This window comes from Carettochelys insculpta, chromosome 3, assembly GCF_033958435.1.
Source record: "Carettochelys insculpta isolate YL-2023 chromosome 3, ASM3395843v1, whole genome shotgun sequence".
Lineage (NCBI taxonomy): Eukaryota > Metazoa > Chordata > Testudines > Carettochelyidae > Carettochelys > Carettochelys insculpta.
This window is the reverse complement of record NC_134139.1, coordinates 3,611,774-3,628,641: the sequence shown is the minus strand read 5'-3', so window position 1 is coordinate 3,628,641 and position 16,868 is coordinate 3,611,774. Positions and strand designations below refer to the sequence as shown.

The 16,868-nt window shown below is 45.4% G+C and overlaps 1 protein-coding gene across 2 annotated transcripts in view; it reads right to left on the bottom strand.

The window, feature by feature from the left end:
• Window positions 1–16,868, bottom strand: part of RRP36 (ribosomal RNA processing 36) — a 32,990-nt gene that overhangs the window by 13,500 nt on the left and 2,622 nt on the right. For both annotated transcript variants that reach the window (XM_074989249.1, XM_074989250.1), the window contains exon 3: window positions 2,135–2,273. In XM_074989249.1, the coding sequence (XP_074845350.1) occupies window positions 2,135–2,273 (139 nt within the window). The remainder of the gene's footprint in view (window positions 1–2,134; window positions 2,274–16,868) is intronic.

Here is a 16,868-nt window from a genome sequence, read left to right as displayed (position 1 = left end):
AATACATTCAACTGGGGGGAGCTGTGAACCAGTGCGGACAAATCTGGACAGAAATTAACAAAGGGAAATTCAGCTTGGAAAACCAGAGGCTGAAGAGAGGACAAGGCAATCTGGGGTTACCTCCAGACACACAACACGGAGGTGAAGTGCCTGCCTCTTCAGATGGCTCTGACTGCCCCTGGAAGATCATGCCCAGCTGTGGGCACTCTGTTACCGGAAAGATTGGCAAGCTGGAAGGAGTTCAGAAAACGGTAAGAATGGTTCAACAACTGGAGAGACTGAGACAAGATTTGAAGACAACTGTGGACAGTGCAGAAGAGACAACAAAGGGTGCAGATAAGAAGCCTGAAAAGCATCTCTCAATCGGAGGGCTGCAAAGCACAGGTAGTGAGGATAGCACAGTGAATACAGCACAAAGGTTTGAACAGGAAGTCCAGGTTAGGGATTAGGAGCTATCTTGACAAACATATTTGCCTAGTGATCCTTTGGAGATTCAAAGTCATGGATGGCAAATGACAAAGGGATGGACCATTCCTAGAGGGAACATTATGACAAAGACTCTCTTTGGTGTGCCATGCTAGCTCCACCTGTCTGACAAATGAAATTTAATGTGGCTAAGTGTAAGGTAATGCACATTGGGAAAAATAACCCTAATTATACATATAATGTGATGGGGGTAAATTTAGCTACAACAGATCAGGAAAGGGATCTTGGAATTATAGTGGATAGTTCTCTGAAAACATCCACGCAGTGTGCAGTGGCAGGCACTAAAGCAAACAGGATGTTAGGAATAATTAAAAAAGGGATAGAAAATAAGACAAAGAATATCTTACTTCCCCTATATAAAACTATGGTACGCCCACATCTTGAGTACTGTGTGCAGATGTGGTCTCCTCACCTCAAAAAAGATATATTGGCGTTAGAAAAGGTTCAGAAAAGGGCAACTAAAATGATGAAGGGTTTGGAATGGGTCCCATATGAGGAGAGGCTAGAGAGACTGGGACTTTTCAGTCTAGAAAAAAGGTGACTGAGGGGTGATATGATAGAGGTATATAAAATCATGAATGGTGTGGAGTAAGTGAATACAGAAAAGTTATTTATTTGTTCCCGTAATATAAGAACTAGAGGACACCAAATGAAATTAATGGGTAGCAGGTTCAAAACTAACAAAAAAAAGCTCTTCACACAGCGCACAGTCAACCGGTGGAACTCCTTGCCGGAGGAAGCTGTGAAGGCCAGGACTCAGAGTTTAAAAAAAGAGCTCGATAAATATTTGGAGGTCAGGTACATAGATGGCTATTAGCAAGGGGTAAGGTATGGTGCCCCTAGCCTTTTGTCGAAGGTAGGAGATGGATGGCAGGAGACAAATTGCTTGATCATTGTCTTCGGTTCACCTCCTCTGGAGCACCTGGCATTGGCAACTGTCGGCAGACAGGATACTGGGCTAGATGGACCTTTGGTCTGACCCAGTATGGCCGTTCTTATGTCACAGAAGATGCTCTGAGGGACTCCCATCATGCTTGCACCATATGCTAGGCAGTGCATACATATACTTCTGTCTGCAGAGAAAGAGCTCTGGGATACCCATACCCACGGGTGGTGGGAACAGGAGGCAAGGGAAGCCAGCCTGGCCCATACGCTGCCCCCAGTCCCTGCACCTCTTCAGCCCATCTCCCCAGGGGTCCAGGATTCAGCCCACTAAGTTGTGCTGCCAGCTCTCTGGGGGCTGGGGAGGATGGGCACTGCCCATCTTCACTCTCCCCAGTGCTCCGGCCAGGGCCGGGAAATGCTGGAGCTGTGTACTGCCTGCTCCTCCCCATCATGCTGCAGCAAGGGAAGGTGTGCTGCCACCCCTCCTTCCCACCACACCAAGCCCCAGCTGGAGCTCCTTGATGCCTGCTCTTCCCACCCCCATGCTCAAGTGGAGCCACATGCTGCCAGCCACATCTCTCCACCCCTTGGGGGAAGGCTAGGGTAGCACACAGCCTGTTGGCAGAGGGGTGAGCTGCCCCTACAGAGCAGGGATGGGCACCTGGCTCCAACATGCCCCTGGGCAGGAGGGGCAGCGCCTCAGGCAGATGGGACGGGACTTGCTTCCTCCAGCCCGAGGGTCAGCCACAGCCCATGCCTTTACCCCTGCTTGCTAGGCTGTCTCTTTGTCCTAGGTTTGGTGTAGTTTAGTGGCTTCTTCCCATTACGCATCTGCTGATATGCTTTGGTTCCAATGCTGTTCTGCAGCTGCAGCAGTTCCTCGAAAGACATAAAGGACAGTTCTGGGGAAAAAATAAAACAAATGAGGAACTCGGTCTCACAACAGCCAGACACACACTTCCACCCTTGCACCCCCCAGAGTGCAATGTGCTGGAATCCTTTCTGCACAGAGATACAGGGGCAGCTGCAGCACCTCCCACTCCCAAAGCATTGCCACCACAAGCATGAGGACAGCCAGCAAGTCAGATGGGCTTTCCTGGGTTTCTCCCGCCTCTGAAGCATTACCATTCCCTTCCAATGCAGACACTGCCAAGATTCCCTCCTTACTTTCTCCCTCCAGACCACTAGGTGACCCAGGAAGTAGGGATGTTAATCATTAACTGGTAAGACTGCTCCAGCCCTGTGGGGCCCACTGCAGGTGGGGGTGCTCCACAATGGCCAGAGCAGGCCCCGTGGCTGTCCTCTCCCTGTTTAATTTAACCAGTTAACTAATTAAATAGGATATTACATCTCTACCAGGAGGCCACTCCAGGGTTTTCTCCTGGTCACTGAAGCACATCAGAGGCATTCAGACTCTTCCAGTGAGCTCTGTATTAACTTCATTGCCAGTCCCTGACATATTCACCATCCCATCCTGCCCCTGGCTGCACTGAGCCCCCACCCAAATCCCAGAGCTCTCCTTACTCAGGGTCACATGCGTCTTATTTCTCATTCTGCTCTGCAGTCATTTTACACAGGAAATCATCTCGCTTAGAACCAAAAGATGGCTTAGAAGGTTTGGAAAAGGTCGCTCAGGTCCTATTTCCTCTGAGTCGTACAAAAAGCCAGGAGGGACTAATACTTAGAATCAAAGAATATTAGAACCAGAGAGAACTTTGAGAGGTCATCAAGTCCAGTCACCTTCACCCATGGCAGGGCCAACCATCATTTAAACCTTCCCTGACAGGTGTTTGTCTAACCTGCTCTTAAAAATCTCCAAAGATGGAGATTCTACCACCTCCCTTAGCAATTTATTCCAGTGCTTAGCCATCCTGGTAAAAACCTCTTAGGTACTTGAAAGTTATGTTCCTGCTCAGTCTTCTCTTTTCCAGGCTAAACAAACCCAATTCTTGCAGTCTTCCCTCATAGGTCATGTATTGTAGACTTTTAATCTTTTTTTGCCCTTCTCTGGGCCTTCTCCAGTTTCTCCATATCTTTCCTAAAATGTGGAGCCCCAATTTGGACATAATACTCCTGTTGAGGCCTAATCAGCACAGAACAGAGCAGAATAATTACATTGTGTCTTGCTTACAACAGCCCTATTAACGCTTCCCACAATGATGTTTGCATGTGGGAAACTGATCACTCCACTTCAGAAGGAACAGTTTGCACTAGTCCTTGTTGAATTGCATCCTATTTACCTCAGATCATTTTTCCTGTTTGTCTAGATCATTTTGAATTATAACCCTCCCCTCCAAAACAGCTGAAACACCTTCCCAGTAGGTATCATCCACAAATTTCATAAGCGTACTCTCTGCCATTATCTAAAACAGTGAAGGTATTAAAAAGAGCCAGTCACAGAACTGATCCCAGCGGAACCCCATTTGTTCCATTATCTAATCTGACCTCCTGTCTATCACAGACCACCAAACCTCACTCAGTTACCCACATATCAAGCCCATACCTGCTCCCGATTGCACATTTGCTAGGGCTTCAAGGGTCCTAAGTTCTGTAACCTGAGACTATTCCAGAGGCAGACTAATCCTCTGCATTGAGAAGTTTTCTCCTGATACTTAGCCTTAACGTCCCCTTTTAGGGCTAGGGCAGGGAATCTGTTTTTTTGTTCCCCCCCGCCCCAATCATGATTTCAGGTCCCACCTCTGCCAGATACCCACTCAGTGTGTTTTACAAACACATTTTCTATTTTATAGCACAGTTCTCTCTCTCTCTGCCCAGTTGCTGTACAACAGAGTCAAACAAACCAGGAAAACTGCAAAAATGACTACAGAGTGTGGCACAGAATCATAGAAGAGTAGGACTGGAAGGGACCTCGAGAGGCCATTGAGTCCAGCCCCCTGCCCTCATGGCAGGACCAAGCACTTTCTAGACCATCCCTGAAAGCCATCTATCTAACCTCTTCTTAAATAGCTCCACTGATGGAGATTCTACCACCTCCCTTGGCAATTCGTTCCAGTGCTTGATCACCCTGACAGTTAGGAACTTTTTCCTAATGTCCAACCTGAACCTCCCCTGCTGCAATTTCAGTCCATTGCCTCTTGTTCTGTCCTCAGAGGCAAGGAAGAACAAGTTCCCTCCCTCTGCCTTATGACACCCTTTTAAATACCTGAAAACTGCTATCATGTCCCCCCTCAATCTTCTCTTTTCCAAACTAAACAAGCCCAATTCTTTCAGCCTTTCTTCACAGGTCCTGTTCTCTAGACCTTTGATCATTCTCGTTGCTCTCCTCTGGACCCTCTGCAATTTCTCCACATCCTTCCTGAACTGCGGTGCCCAGAACTGGACACAATACTCCAGCTGGGGCCTAACCACCGCAGAGTAGAGCGGGAGGATGACTTCTCGTGTCTTGTTCACAACACACCTGTTAATGCATCCTAGAATCATGTTTGCCTTTTTCGCAACAGCATCACACTGTTGACTCATATTTAGCTTGTGGTCCACTATAACCCCTAGATTCCTTTCTGCTGTACTCATTCCTAGGCAGTCCTTTCCCATTCTGTATGTGTGACACTGATTGTTTCTTCTTAAGTGGAGCACTTTGCATTTGTCCTTATTAAACTTCATCCTGTTTACCTCAGCCCATTTCTCCAGTTTACCCAGATCCTTCTGAATTATGACCCTATCCTCCAAAGAAGTTGCAACCCCTCCCAGCTTGGTATCATCTGCCAACTTAATAAGCGTACTTTCTATGCCAACATCTAAATCGTTGATGAAGATATTGAACAGAACCGGTCCCAAAACAGACCCCTGCGGAATCCCACTAGTTATACTTTTCCAGCCGGATTGAAAACCATTAATAACTACTCTCTGGGTACGGTTATCCAGCCAGTAGTTCACCCACCTTATAGTAGCCCCATCTAAGTTGTATTTGTACAAAACGAAGAAAAACACAAAACTCTCCAGTGGCAGTGACTTTACATGACACTTACATTTACAGCACGTAAAACTTTCAGGCACAGGTGTGATTTTCAAGTAGACAGAATGACTCTTACCCCATCACTTCTAGTTACACCCCAAACAGTTTCTCTTCCTCCTGTTTGCACCTTTACAATAGCCATGACATTTAGCCTCCCCTTGGCAGACGTAGGCATACACAGCTCCTTTAATCCTTCACAATATTAAGTGTTTGGAACAAACACAATATTCCTGATGCAAACTAGCTGGTGCTCTCCCTGCCCTGTACGTCAACATGAAAGCCTCTGAACATGCAGTCCAAACAGTGCATCCCATGTTCAGCTTGTCACATTGGATCAGATCATTGTGACATCAAGTCAGTTATCCTGCCACTGGCAATCACAAATATCTTTTGCTTCAGAAAGCAAAAGTACCCTAACAAAACTGGTCAACTGCATGTGAATTTCTGCCTGACCCCTTTATCAGAGGACATCCTGAAGCAGAAGATTCAATTACTGTAAGTGCCTTTACTGAACGAAGTAAAATTTCTTTATTTATGGCACAGTTCAGGGCAACTGCATCTGGATTTCCCCTTCATGATCCAATGAGGGCATCCACTCTAGGCTCCCAGCCCCTCAGCAGTCACCTTCCATAGGCAGAGACCCATATCTCTTTCTTTCCTAACCAAACGTTTTCCAGGTTGCACAGGAGCTCCTGAGGAAGTCAGACCTCCTGCTTTGCTTTTTCCTCAGAAACTATACACAGTGTAATTTCTCAGTTATTATATGTTACCACACAGTAGAGTCCTGCAGTGAGACTGTGAGATTCACCACAATATAAAAAGGTCTTCTTATATTGCACAGAAATACTGCAGATCCTGTTTGACCTACTTTTCCACGTCAGCCAGACAACCTGCCCTTTGCAGTCCTTAGGGAACTTCATGCTCGCAGGTCCCTAAACCCCATCTCTAGAATCCCATGTGGCATTGCAGACCACTTTCATGCCCATCACTCCATACCAGGAGGTTGCACGAAAAAACACAGCTTCACATCCACTCATGTACAAGAACCGTGGCAGGTGAATATATAGCCAAGACGAACTAAGTCTGTGCACTGAAACAGATAGAAATGTTTGCTACTTTTGCAACTTATGTTCAAAGTTTATAATGCATTACCTTGTTTTCTGCAGTTTTTCTGCCCTGTTTATGTCACTCAATTAAAAAAAAAACGATCTTTGTGAAGTCACAAAATCACTAAATGCACAGTGGTACTCAAAAGCATACAGTACTTTTCAATGTGGAGTCATTTATAAATGTATGGCACCTCATATTTCATAGCCTTGGAACAACAGAGTTATAGTTACACATGGACTGCACACACTACACAATCCTTAGTAGCACTCAAAGCTTCAGGCCCACAGAACAATACAGTCCCCGGACACTAATGGTGTCCATTAAAGTACCCTTTCAAAGCCTCCCTCAATCACATACTCCCATACTGAGTTCTCCTAATGGGAATTATGTCTGGCTGTTCAGACAGCCACTCCTCCTCAGCCCCCCTCACCCTGAAACTAGCATCTCTGCCCTACAGCTATTATACAAGACACAGCAGGCAGCTATAACTATTGGGATTTAGCACCTCCCCCCCAACCCAATGAAGTCCAATCTAGTGAGTGAACAATGCCGTGTCCTTGCAGTGTACCAAAAGCACATTCACCAATTATTCTGCACCTATTAAGCCAGTAGCTGAAGCTCTCCTTGGTGCTGCTGAGGTGGATTGTGTATAGCTTCTAAGCCAGAGGAGCAAGGGATACCATGGGAGTCCCAGAACCACTAAAGGCATTTCAATAGTAGTTTGTTGGTCAGGCAAGAACCCCACTGCTTGGAGCTTTCTGAACAATCCTGTGTTCTTAAAGAGGTCAGAGGCATGCATCTTCCCTGAATAGCCCACGGGGACATTGGTAGTGCTCCTGGTGAGCCACTACCACTGGGATAACGACAGGAAAGCAGACCTTTCTGCTGATGTACTCTGTGGCACAGAGAGTTGAGGCCAAAATAGGAATAAGCATGCCATCTTTCACCGTCCTGCAGCTTGGGAATCCACTACATCCTGTCCATTGCCAAGTTGCTGTTCAGAACAGTGATGGCCCTACACACTTGCATGACTCTGGTCTGCAATGTGGATTTCTAACTCTAAAATGATTTCCCGCTGACCAGTAAGCAATCTGTCCATTCAAACTTCCAGAGTACGATTGCTACTTGTTTCTCTAACATCAGTACCAGGCAATTTTCACCCCCCAAGATGTACAGTTGTTCACGAGCAGGTATTTGCGCTACAGCAGCACTAAGCATGTCATAGAACTTGTCTTTTACTTCTGGTGTGGCGTACAGGGTTGGGGCATAGGCGCTGATCAGGTGGACAGGACCGGCGCAAGTTTGAAGCGTGATCCGAAGAAGTCTTTCTGATCCGCCCATGGCTAAATCCACCATTTGTAGAAGGGTGTTTCTGACAGCAAAGCCAACACCATGCTCTCTGGGTTCTTCTTGGGCTTTACCCTGCCAGAAAAAGGTGTAGTCCTTTTCCTTTAGAGATCCTGAATCTGCAAGTCGTGTCTCTTGCAGTGCAGCGATATCAGCTCGGAGCCTCTTCAGTTCCTCGTTGATGACAGCGGTCTTGCGGGTGTCACTGGTGGCCTGAAGATCTTCAGTCAAGCCGGTCAGCATGGTCCGCACATTCCAGCAAGCAAGCTTGAATTGTTGATGTTTCTCATTTCTTGTCGGGGTGTCGATGCGACATCCAAATGGCAACATCTGAGGGATACAGTTTACAACACGGCCTTGTCGGTGTTTGGAAGAAGAGCTAGAAACACGAACGACTGGTTTGAAGCTAACTCTGATGAGATGATTCCAGTCATTGAAAAGAAGTGCGCTGCACTCCTGGAGTACAAACGCTCACCAAGCCAGAGTACCCAGCAAGCACTTAGAGAGGCCAGAAGAACAGTACAGCAGACAGCCAGGCGCTGTGCCAACAACCACTGGCTCCAGCTATGCAGCAGCATCCAGACCTGTGCCGACTTTGGTAATCTCAGAGGAATGTACGAGGGTATGAAGAAGGCATTAGGACCCACCCAGAACAAGATGGCACCTCTGAAATCCAAATCTGGTGATGTCATCGCTGACAAAGCCAAACAGATGGAGCGCTGGGTTGAGCACTACTCCAAGCTGTACTCACGCGAGAACGTTGTGGTTGACGCAACCCTCGATGCCGTCGAGCTCCTACCAGTAATGGACGAACTGGATCAAGAACCGACTGTGGATGAACTGAAGAGAGCCATCGACAGCATTGCAGCTGGAGAGGCCCCTGGTCGGGATGGTATACCACCAGAGGTGATCAAATGTGCTGCGGACACACTCCTGGAACCCCTACATGAGCTTCTGTGCCTGTGCTGGAAAGAGGGTGAGGTTCCACAGGATATGCGTGACGCTAACATTGTAACATTGTATAAGAACAAAGGAGACAGAAGCGACTGCAACAACTACCGTGGAATCTCCCTCCTAAGCGTCACTGGTAAACTGTTCGCTCGTGTCATCCTTGGCAGACTCCAGAAGATTGCTGAGAGGGTGTACCCCGAATCGCAGTGCGCATTCCGCACAGAGAGGTCTACCGTTGACATGGTCTTCTCTCTAAGGCAGCTGCAGGAGAAGTGCAGGGAGCAGAGACAGCCACTCTACATAGCCTTCATTGACCTGACCAAGGCCTTTGACTTGGTCAGCAGGGATGGTCTGTTCAAGCTGCTCCACAAGATAGGCTGTCCCCCACGGTTACTCAAGATGATCCAGTCGTTCTACGAAGACATGAGAGGAACCATCCAATATGACGGTGCATTATCGGATGCTTTCAGAATCAGGAGCGGCGTCAAACAAGGATGTGTGCTTGCTCCGACATTGTCTGGGATCTTCTTCGCACTCCTCCTGAAGCATGCCTTTGGACCTTCAACAGAGGGCATCTTGCTGCACGCAAGATCTGATGGGAAACTGTTTAACCTTGCAAGGCTGAAAGCTAAGTCTAAGGTGCGAGAAGTCCTCATCAGAGACATGCTGTTCGCAGACGATGCTGCTGTAGTGTCTCACACAGAAGACCAGCTTCAAAAACTGCTGGATCAGTTCTCCAAAGCGTGCAAGGACTTTGGGCTTACCATCAGCCTAAAGAAGACGAATGTACTCGGTCAGGATGTTGCTGAATCCCCATCAATCAGCATTGACAACTGTACGTTAGAGGTTGTACACGAGTTCGTTTACCTCGGGTCCACCATCACTGACACCCTGTCGTTGGACACTGAGCTAAATAGGAGGATCGGAAAAGCAGCCACAACTCTGTCCAGACTCAGCAAGAGAGTGTGGAATAACAACAAGCTGTACACTCACACCAAAATGCAAGTCTACAGAGCCTGCATCCTCAGCACCCTCCTTTATGGCAGCGAGACTGGGACCCTGTATGCCCGCCAGGAAAAGAGGCTGAACGTCTTCCACTTACGCTGCCTCAGGCGCATCCTTGGAATATCGTGGAAGGACAGAGTTACCAACACAGCTGTCCTCAAGCAAGCTGGAATTCCAACCATGCACACCCTCCTCAGGCAGCGTCGGCTCCGCTGGCTTGGCCACATCCACAGGATGAATGATGGAAGGATTCCAAAAGACATCCTGTATGGTGAGCTAGCCTCTGGCAAAGGACCCCCCGGATGCCCCCAGTTGCATTACAAAGATGTCTGCAAGAGAGACCTCAGAGAGGCAGACATCAAGCTGGACAACTGGGAAGAACTAGCAGACGACCGCAGAAGATGGAGGCAGGGGTTACACAAGGGGCTTCAGAAGGGCGAGTTGAAGATCAGACAGCTAGCAGAGGAGAAGCGAGCGCGCACAAAGCACAATAAGGACTTGCCAGACACCCACTACATCTGCAAGAGATGCAGCAAGGACTGTCACTCTCGTGTGGGTCTTTATAGTCACAATAGACGCTGTAAATGAAGTCTTCAATTGAAACTTTTAAGGGCACGATCCATAGTCTATGCAGACTGAAGGATGCCTACTACTACTACTAGTACCAGGCAAATTAGTAGAAACAATAGTAAAGAATAAAATTGCAAGGCACGTAGAAGAGCACGAATTGTTGGGCAAAAGTCAGCATGGTTTCTGCAGAGGGAAGTCGTGTCTAACTAATCTATTAGACTTCTTTGAAGGGGTTAATAAACATGCGGACAAGGGGCACCCAGTGGACATAATATACTTAGATTTCCAGAAAGCCTTTGACACGGTCCCACACCAAAGGCTTTTACGTAAATTAGGCGGTCATGGGATAGGAGGAAAGATCCTTTCATGGATCGGGAATTGGTTAAAAGACAGAAAACAAAGGGTTGGAATAAATGGTAAATTTTCACAATGGAGGGGGGTAACTAGTGGTGTTCCCCAGGGGTCAGTCCTGGGACCGATCCTGTTCAACTTGTTCATCAATGATCTAGAAAACGAGGTAAGCAGTGAGGTGGCAAAGTTTGCAGATGACACCAAGTTGTTCAGGACAGTCAAAACCAAAAGGGATTGTGAAGAACTACAAAAAGATCTCAGCAAACTGAGTGATTGGGCAGCAAAATGGCAAATGAAATTTAATGTGGGTAAGTGTAAGGTAATGCACATTGGAAAAAATAACCCAAATTACACGTACAACATGATGGGGTCAAATTTAGCTACGACAGATCAGGAAAGGGATCTTGGAGTTACAGTGGATAGTTCTCTGAAGACATCCACGCAGTGTGCAGTGGCAGTTAGTAAAGCAAATAGGATGTTAGGAATTACTAAAAAAAGGGAGAGATAATAAGACAAAAGATATCATACTTCCCCTATATAAAACTATGGTACGCCCACATCTTGAGTACTGCGCGCAGATGTGGTCTCCTCACCTCAAAAGATATATTGGCATTAGAAAAGGTACAGAAAAGGGCGACTAAGATGATTAGGGGTTTGGAACGGGTCCCATATGGGGAGAGGCTAGAGAGAGTGGGACTTTTCAGTCTGGAAAAGAGGCGATTGAGGGGCGATATGTTAGAGGTATATAAAATCATGAATGGTGTGGAGAAAGTGAACATAGAAAAATTATTTACCTTTTCCCATAATACAAGAACTAGGGGACACCGAATGAAATTGATGGGTAGTAGGTTCAAAACTAATAAAAGGAAGTTTTTCTTCACACAGTGCACAGTCAACCTGTGGAACTCCATGCCGGAGGAGGCTGTGAAGGCCAGGACTCTATTAGGGTTTAAAAAAGAGTTCGATAAATTTGTGCAGGTTAGGTCCATAAATGGCTATTAGCCAGGGGTAAAGTATGGTGCCCTAGCCTTCAGTACAAGGGCAGGAGATAAATCACTTGATCATTGTCTTCTGTTCTCCTTCTCTGGGGCACCTGGCATTGGCCACTGTCGGCAGACGGGATACTGGGCTGGATGGACCTTTGGTCTGACCCAGTATGGCCATTCTTATGTTCTTATGTTCTCAAGTGTCACTCCACTGGACCACTAGGGCAACCATCACACACAGATCCACAAACATGGCCTGTTGCATCCAAAATTTTGCAGACATTGCTTGTGATCTCAACCCTGCACTACAAAGTCATCCCAACAGCGAATGCTTGTTCCTTGGTTCTAGAAGCAGCGTTCCACCACCTGCAGCTGCTCTCTAGACACCACCACCAACCTTGAGTTGTTTTTCCAGTATGTCCCTAAGCAATTTGTCCTCAGAAGAGTCATTGTGTCCCTCACTGTTGAAGTTATCATAGAATCATAGAACAATAGAGCTGGAAGAGACCTAAAAAAGCCATCAAGTCCAACCTCCGCCCTAGGCAGGACCAAACCCATCAGATCAGCCCAGCCAGGGCTTTGTCAAGGCAAGACTTAAACACCACCAGGGATGGGGACTCCACTACTTCCCTGGGTAGACCATTCCAATGCTTCACCACCCTCCTAGTGAAAAAGTTTTTCCTAATGTTCAACCTGGAACTTCTCAACCGCAACTTGAGACCATTGTTCCGTATTCTGCCATCCGTGACCACTGTGAACAGCCTCTCTCCAGCCTCTTTGAACCTCCCTTCAGTAAGGTGAAGGTTGTTATCAAGTCCCCCCTCAGTCTTCTCTTCTGCAGACTAAACAGACCCCATTCCCTCAACCTTTCTTCATAGGTCATATGCTCCAGCCCCCAAATTATTTTGGTTGCCTTCCACTGGACCCTCTCCAGTGTGTCCACATCCTTCCTATAACTGTGGGCCCAAACTGGACACAGTAGTCCAGACTCAGCCTCACCAAAGCCAAATAAAGAGAAATAATCACATCTCTGGATCTACTGGCAACGCTCCTCTTGATGCAACCTAATATGCCATTAGCCTTCTTGGCTACAATGGCACACTGTTGACTCATGTCCAGCTTCCCGTCCACTACAACTCCCAGGATCTTTTCTGCAGAACTACTACCGAGCCAGTCAGACCCCAGCCTGTAACAATGCTTGGGATTCTTCTGGCCCAAGTGCAGGACTCTGCACTTGTCCTTATTGAACCTCATCAGATTTCTTGCAGCCCAGTCTTCCAATTTGTCTAAGTCACTCTGGACCCTATCCCTACCCTCCAGCGTATCTACCTCTCCCCCTAGCTTAATGTCATCTGCAAACTTGCTGAGCGTGCAATCCAACCCCTCATCCAGGTCATTAATAAATATGTTGGACAGAACAGGACCCAAAACCAAACCTTGGGGCACTCTAAGTTCAAGATACCAAGTACAAGTTCATCCTCTCAAGTCCACAAATACAGGAGAACTGGATACCTATATTTGCAATGTTCATAGGAATGGTGCAGAGCTATGCAGGTTCTATGCTTCAGTCAGATATAATAGATACTGAGAAGTGCTGTGCAGGTTTGTGGGATTTTAAAAAGAAAGTTTAAAAACCTGCAAAAATTATGGGATATAGATAGCATTATGGGATAGAGAAAAAGATACATGCAGAGGACTTGACCTCTATCTATCTCCCAGCATTCCCTAGGCAAGTTATTCCTATTCTAAAACACATCTCTTTTTTGGGCTTGATTTCATCAGGTACCAGTTGTCATATGCAAATTGTCCATTCAGGCACATGACAGTAACTCAGATGCCAATTTCAGCAAATGCTTTAGAAAATTTGATTCTGAACTAAATACTTTACAAGCATCAGATACCACATCTCCACCATTCCCACTGCACACTACTTTAGTAAATAAAAGTCAAGCATTTTTTCTTAAATTCTCCATGCTGCTTCTTGTTCATAGCTTTATTATACCCTGAATTGAGGTGTTAAGCATTCTGTGAGAAAGGCTAATTCCATGTTCAACTGTTGGCAGAGGTATACATTTAAAACTAAATATTCTCAATTCACAGTGAGAATACTGCTGATTGCAACAGGAACTTCATAGAATGACAAGATTAAAAGGGACCACAAAGATCACCTAGCTTAGCCCCTGTGAAGGGGCTGAATTTTACGCAGACAAAGAAGAGAATTTGGCCCTCATCATAACGAAACTTAGTTATTGCTATTTGTCATGTGTTTGATTCTTGTTGCATTCAGCGTCACTCAGTAGAAAATATGTTCATCTTTAACACCAACATTCCCATCTTCCTTCTTAACCTTTCTTTTTTAAAATACCCCTACAGGTGTGTAGATCTTCTTCCACAAAGCAATTCACAATTCCACAATCCCATGCACTTTCCTCCCAGCCCATTTTCTTCACTGCATCTTGTATAATAATCAGTAACAAAACAGTTAATGCTGCCATTTCACAGGTATGTAGATTCCAAGGGCAAAAGGGACCATCATGATCATACAGTCTGATCTCTTGCATAATGCAAGCCACAGAGCTTTCCCAAAATACATCCTAGAGCAAATCTTATATAGGCAGCAAAAAAGTTACAAATCACTAGTATGCAGAGGCAAAATTAGAAAGGTGAAGATACAAAACAAGCTCAATCTAGCTGGTAACATAAGAGCTAACAAGAAAACATTCTACAGATATATTAGAAGAAAGAGCAAAACCACAGCCCACTGCTCAGTGAAGGGGGAAAAAAGAAGACAAAATGTGAAAGTGGTAGATGTGCTTAATGATGTCTGTTTTGGTTTTTGGCAAGAAGGTTGTGGTGACGGGATGTCTAACAAAATGAATGCTGGAGAAAAGGAAGGAGGTTCAGAAATTAAAATAGGAAAACAACAAGATAATTACTTAGATGTCTTCAAGTCACCAGGGTCTGATGGAATGTACCCTAGAATACTCAAGGAACTGATTGAGGAGGTATCTAAAACCTATCACATTTTAGGAAGACAGGAGAGATTTGAGAACACTGGAAAATGGTAACTATAGTGACCATTTATTTAAAGAAAAGGAAAAAAAAAAAAGGAAATAAGGACAACCCAGGAAACTACAAACCAGTCAGCTCAACTTCTGTGCCAGGGAACATAATGGAGCAAACAATTAAGAAATCCACCTGCAAACATCTGGAAGATAACTAGGTGATAAGTAACAGTCAGCATGGATTTGTAAAGAAATTATATCGAATCAACCTGATAGCTTTCTCTGAGAGGATACAAGCCTTGCGGATAAGTGGTCAACATGGGGGACTTTAGTAAAGCATTTGATAGAGCCTTGTGTGACCTTCTTATCCAGCAATGGGCAACGCAGGATAATGCACAAGCTGTTTGAGTGGCTCTCCTTCACGTCAGTGGACCTTAAGGTTGTTGTAACCAAGAGGGCATCCCAGGATAGGGTAGTTTTGTTAACCGTGCTTGCATACCTAGAATTTGTGGGGTATGCCAATTGAACAATAACAAAGGTTTGATTGGATACAGAAAGAATGCATGACTCTCATAGCCCATGTACAATTAATGTACAATTAACACACTTCTCTCTTCACATGCCATTGCTTTACATGCATTTCATTTTAGTTAAATGGTAGAAAAAACACTATGCGGAGTGAAACCAGTAGAATCTGGCAAGCCTGTGTGTGGGCAATGGTAAACAAAACCTCTTGTTTGCCACACATAGGACCCCCCAGGCCCCTCACATCAATGAACTAGGGAAATACAATGCAGATGGAGCCGCTATATGGTGGGAGCATAACTGGTTGAACCATTCCCAGAGAGTAGTTATCTACAGTTCACAGTCATGCTGGAGAGGAACAAGTGAGGTTCTGCTGGGACAGGTTCTACTCAATATCTTCATCAACTATTTAGATAATGGCACAGAGAGTACACTTATAAAGTCTGCAGATGATACCAAGCTGGGAAGTGTTGCAAGTGCTTTGCAGGGGAGGGTGAGAATTCAAAATGATCTACACAAATTGGAGAAATGGTCTGAGATAACATAGAATGAAATTCAATATGGACAAAGGCAAAGCACTCCATTGAGGAAGGAGCAATCAGTTTCGAACACGACTGTCTAGGAAGGAGTACTCCATAAAGGGATATAGGCATCCTAGGGGAATTCAAGCAAAACATAAGTCAGTGTGACACTATTAAAAAAAAAGGGGGGGCAAAAAAAAAAGCGCATGGGATGCATTAATAGGAGTGTTTAAGCAAGAAATTCCTCCGCTCTACTTGTGCTGAGTAGGCCTCAAATGGAGGACTGTGTCCAATTTGGGGTACCACATTTCAGAAAAGATGTGCAGAAACTGGAGAAGGTCCTGAGAAGAGCAACAAAAGTGATTAATGGTCTAGAAAACATGACTGATGAAGGAAGATGAAGAATTGAGTTTGCTTAGCCTGGAAAAGACAGAGGGGACATGATAACAGCTTTCAAGTACCTAAAAGTGTGTTAACAAGGATAAGGGACGAAAAACTATTGTCCTTAAAGTCTAAGGATTGGTCAAGAAGCAATGGACTTAAACTGCAGCAAGAAAGGTTTAGGTTGAACATTAGGAAAAACTTCCTGTCAGGGTGGTTAAGCACTGGAATAAATTGCCTAGGGAGGTTGTGGAATCTCCATAATTGGGAATAATTAAGAGCAGGTTATGTAAGCACTTGTCATGGATAATCTAGATGATACTTGGTCCTGCTGTGAGCACAGGGAACTAGAGCTGATGACATCTCAAGGTCCCATTGCAGTTCTAGTATTCAGTAGATTTAGAGAATCACCGTCTCAGGAAGACAAAATTCCACCTCATTACCCTGGATTCACATCTGGAAGATTATCACCAAAACTGAATGAGATCCAAGCACTCTTATTTAATTAGAACTTACTTTTACAGTTTAAATTTTCTATGCAGCCACGAGTACCTCAAGGGGGCTATGTATCTGATGCTACTGAACCACGTTTTACAAAGTTTTTTTTGTTTTTTTTTGTTTTGTTTTACTATTTGCCCCATTGTTTCATGTGAGACTTAAATTAAATATATGGGTGGCATTTGCCAGGAGCTCTTTTGAAAGCTGAGATCAAATTTGCATATACCACCCTAATCCTTTGGAACTTTCCAAGTTTTCACAGTTTACTAGCTTA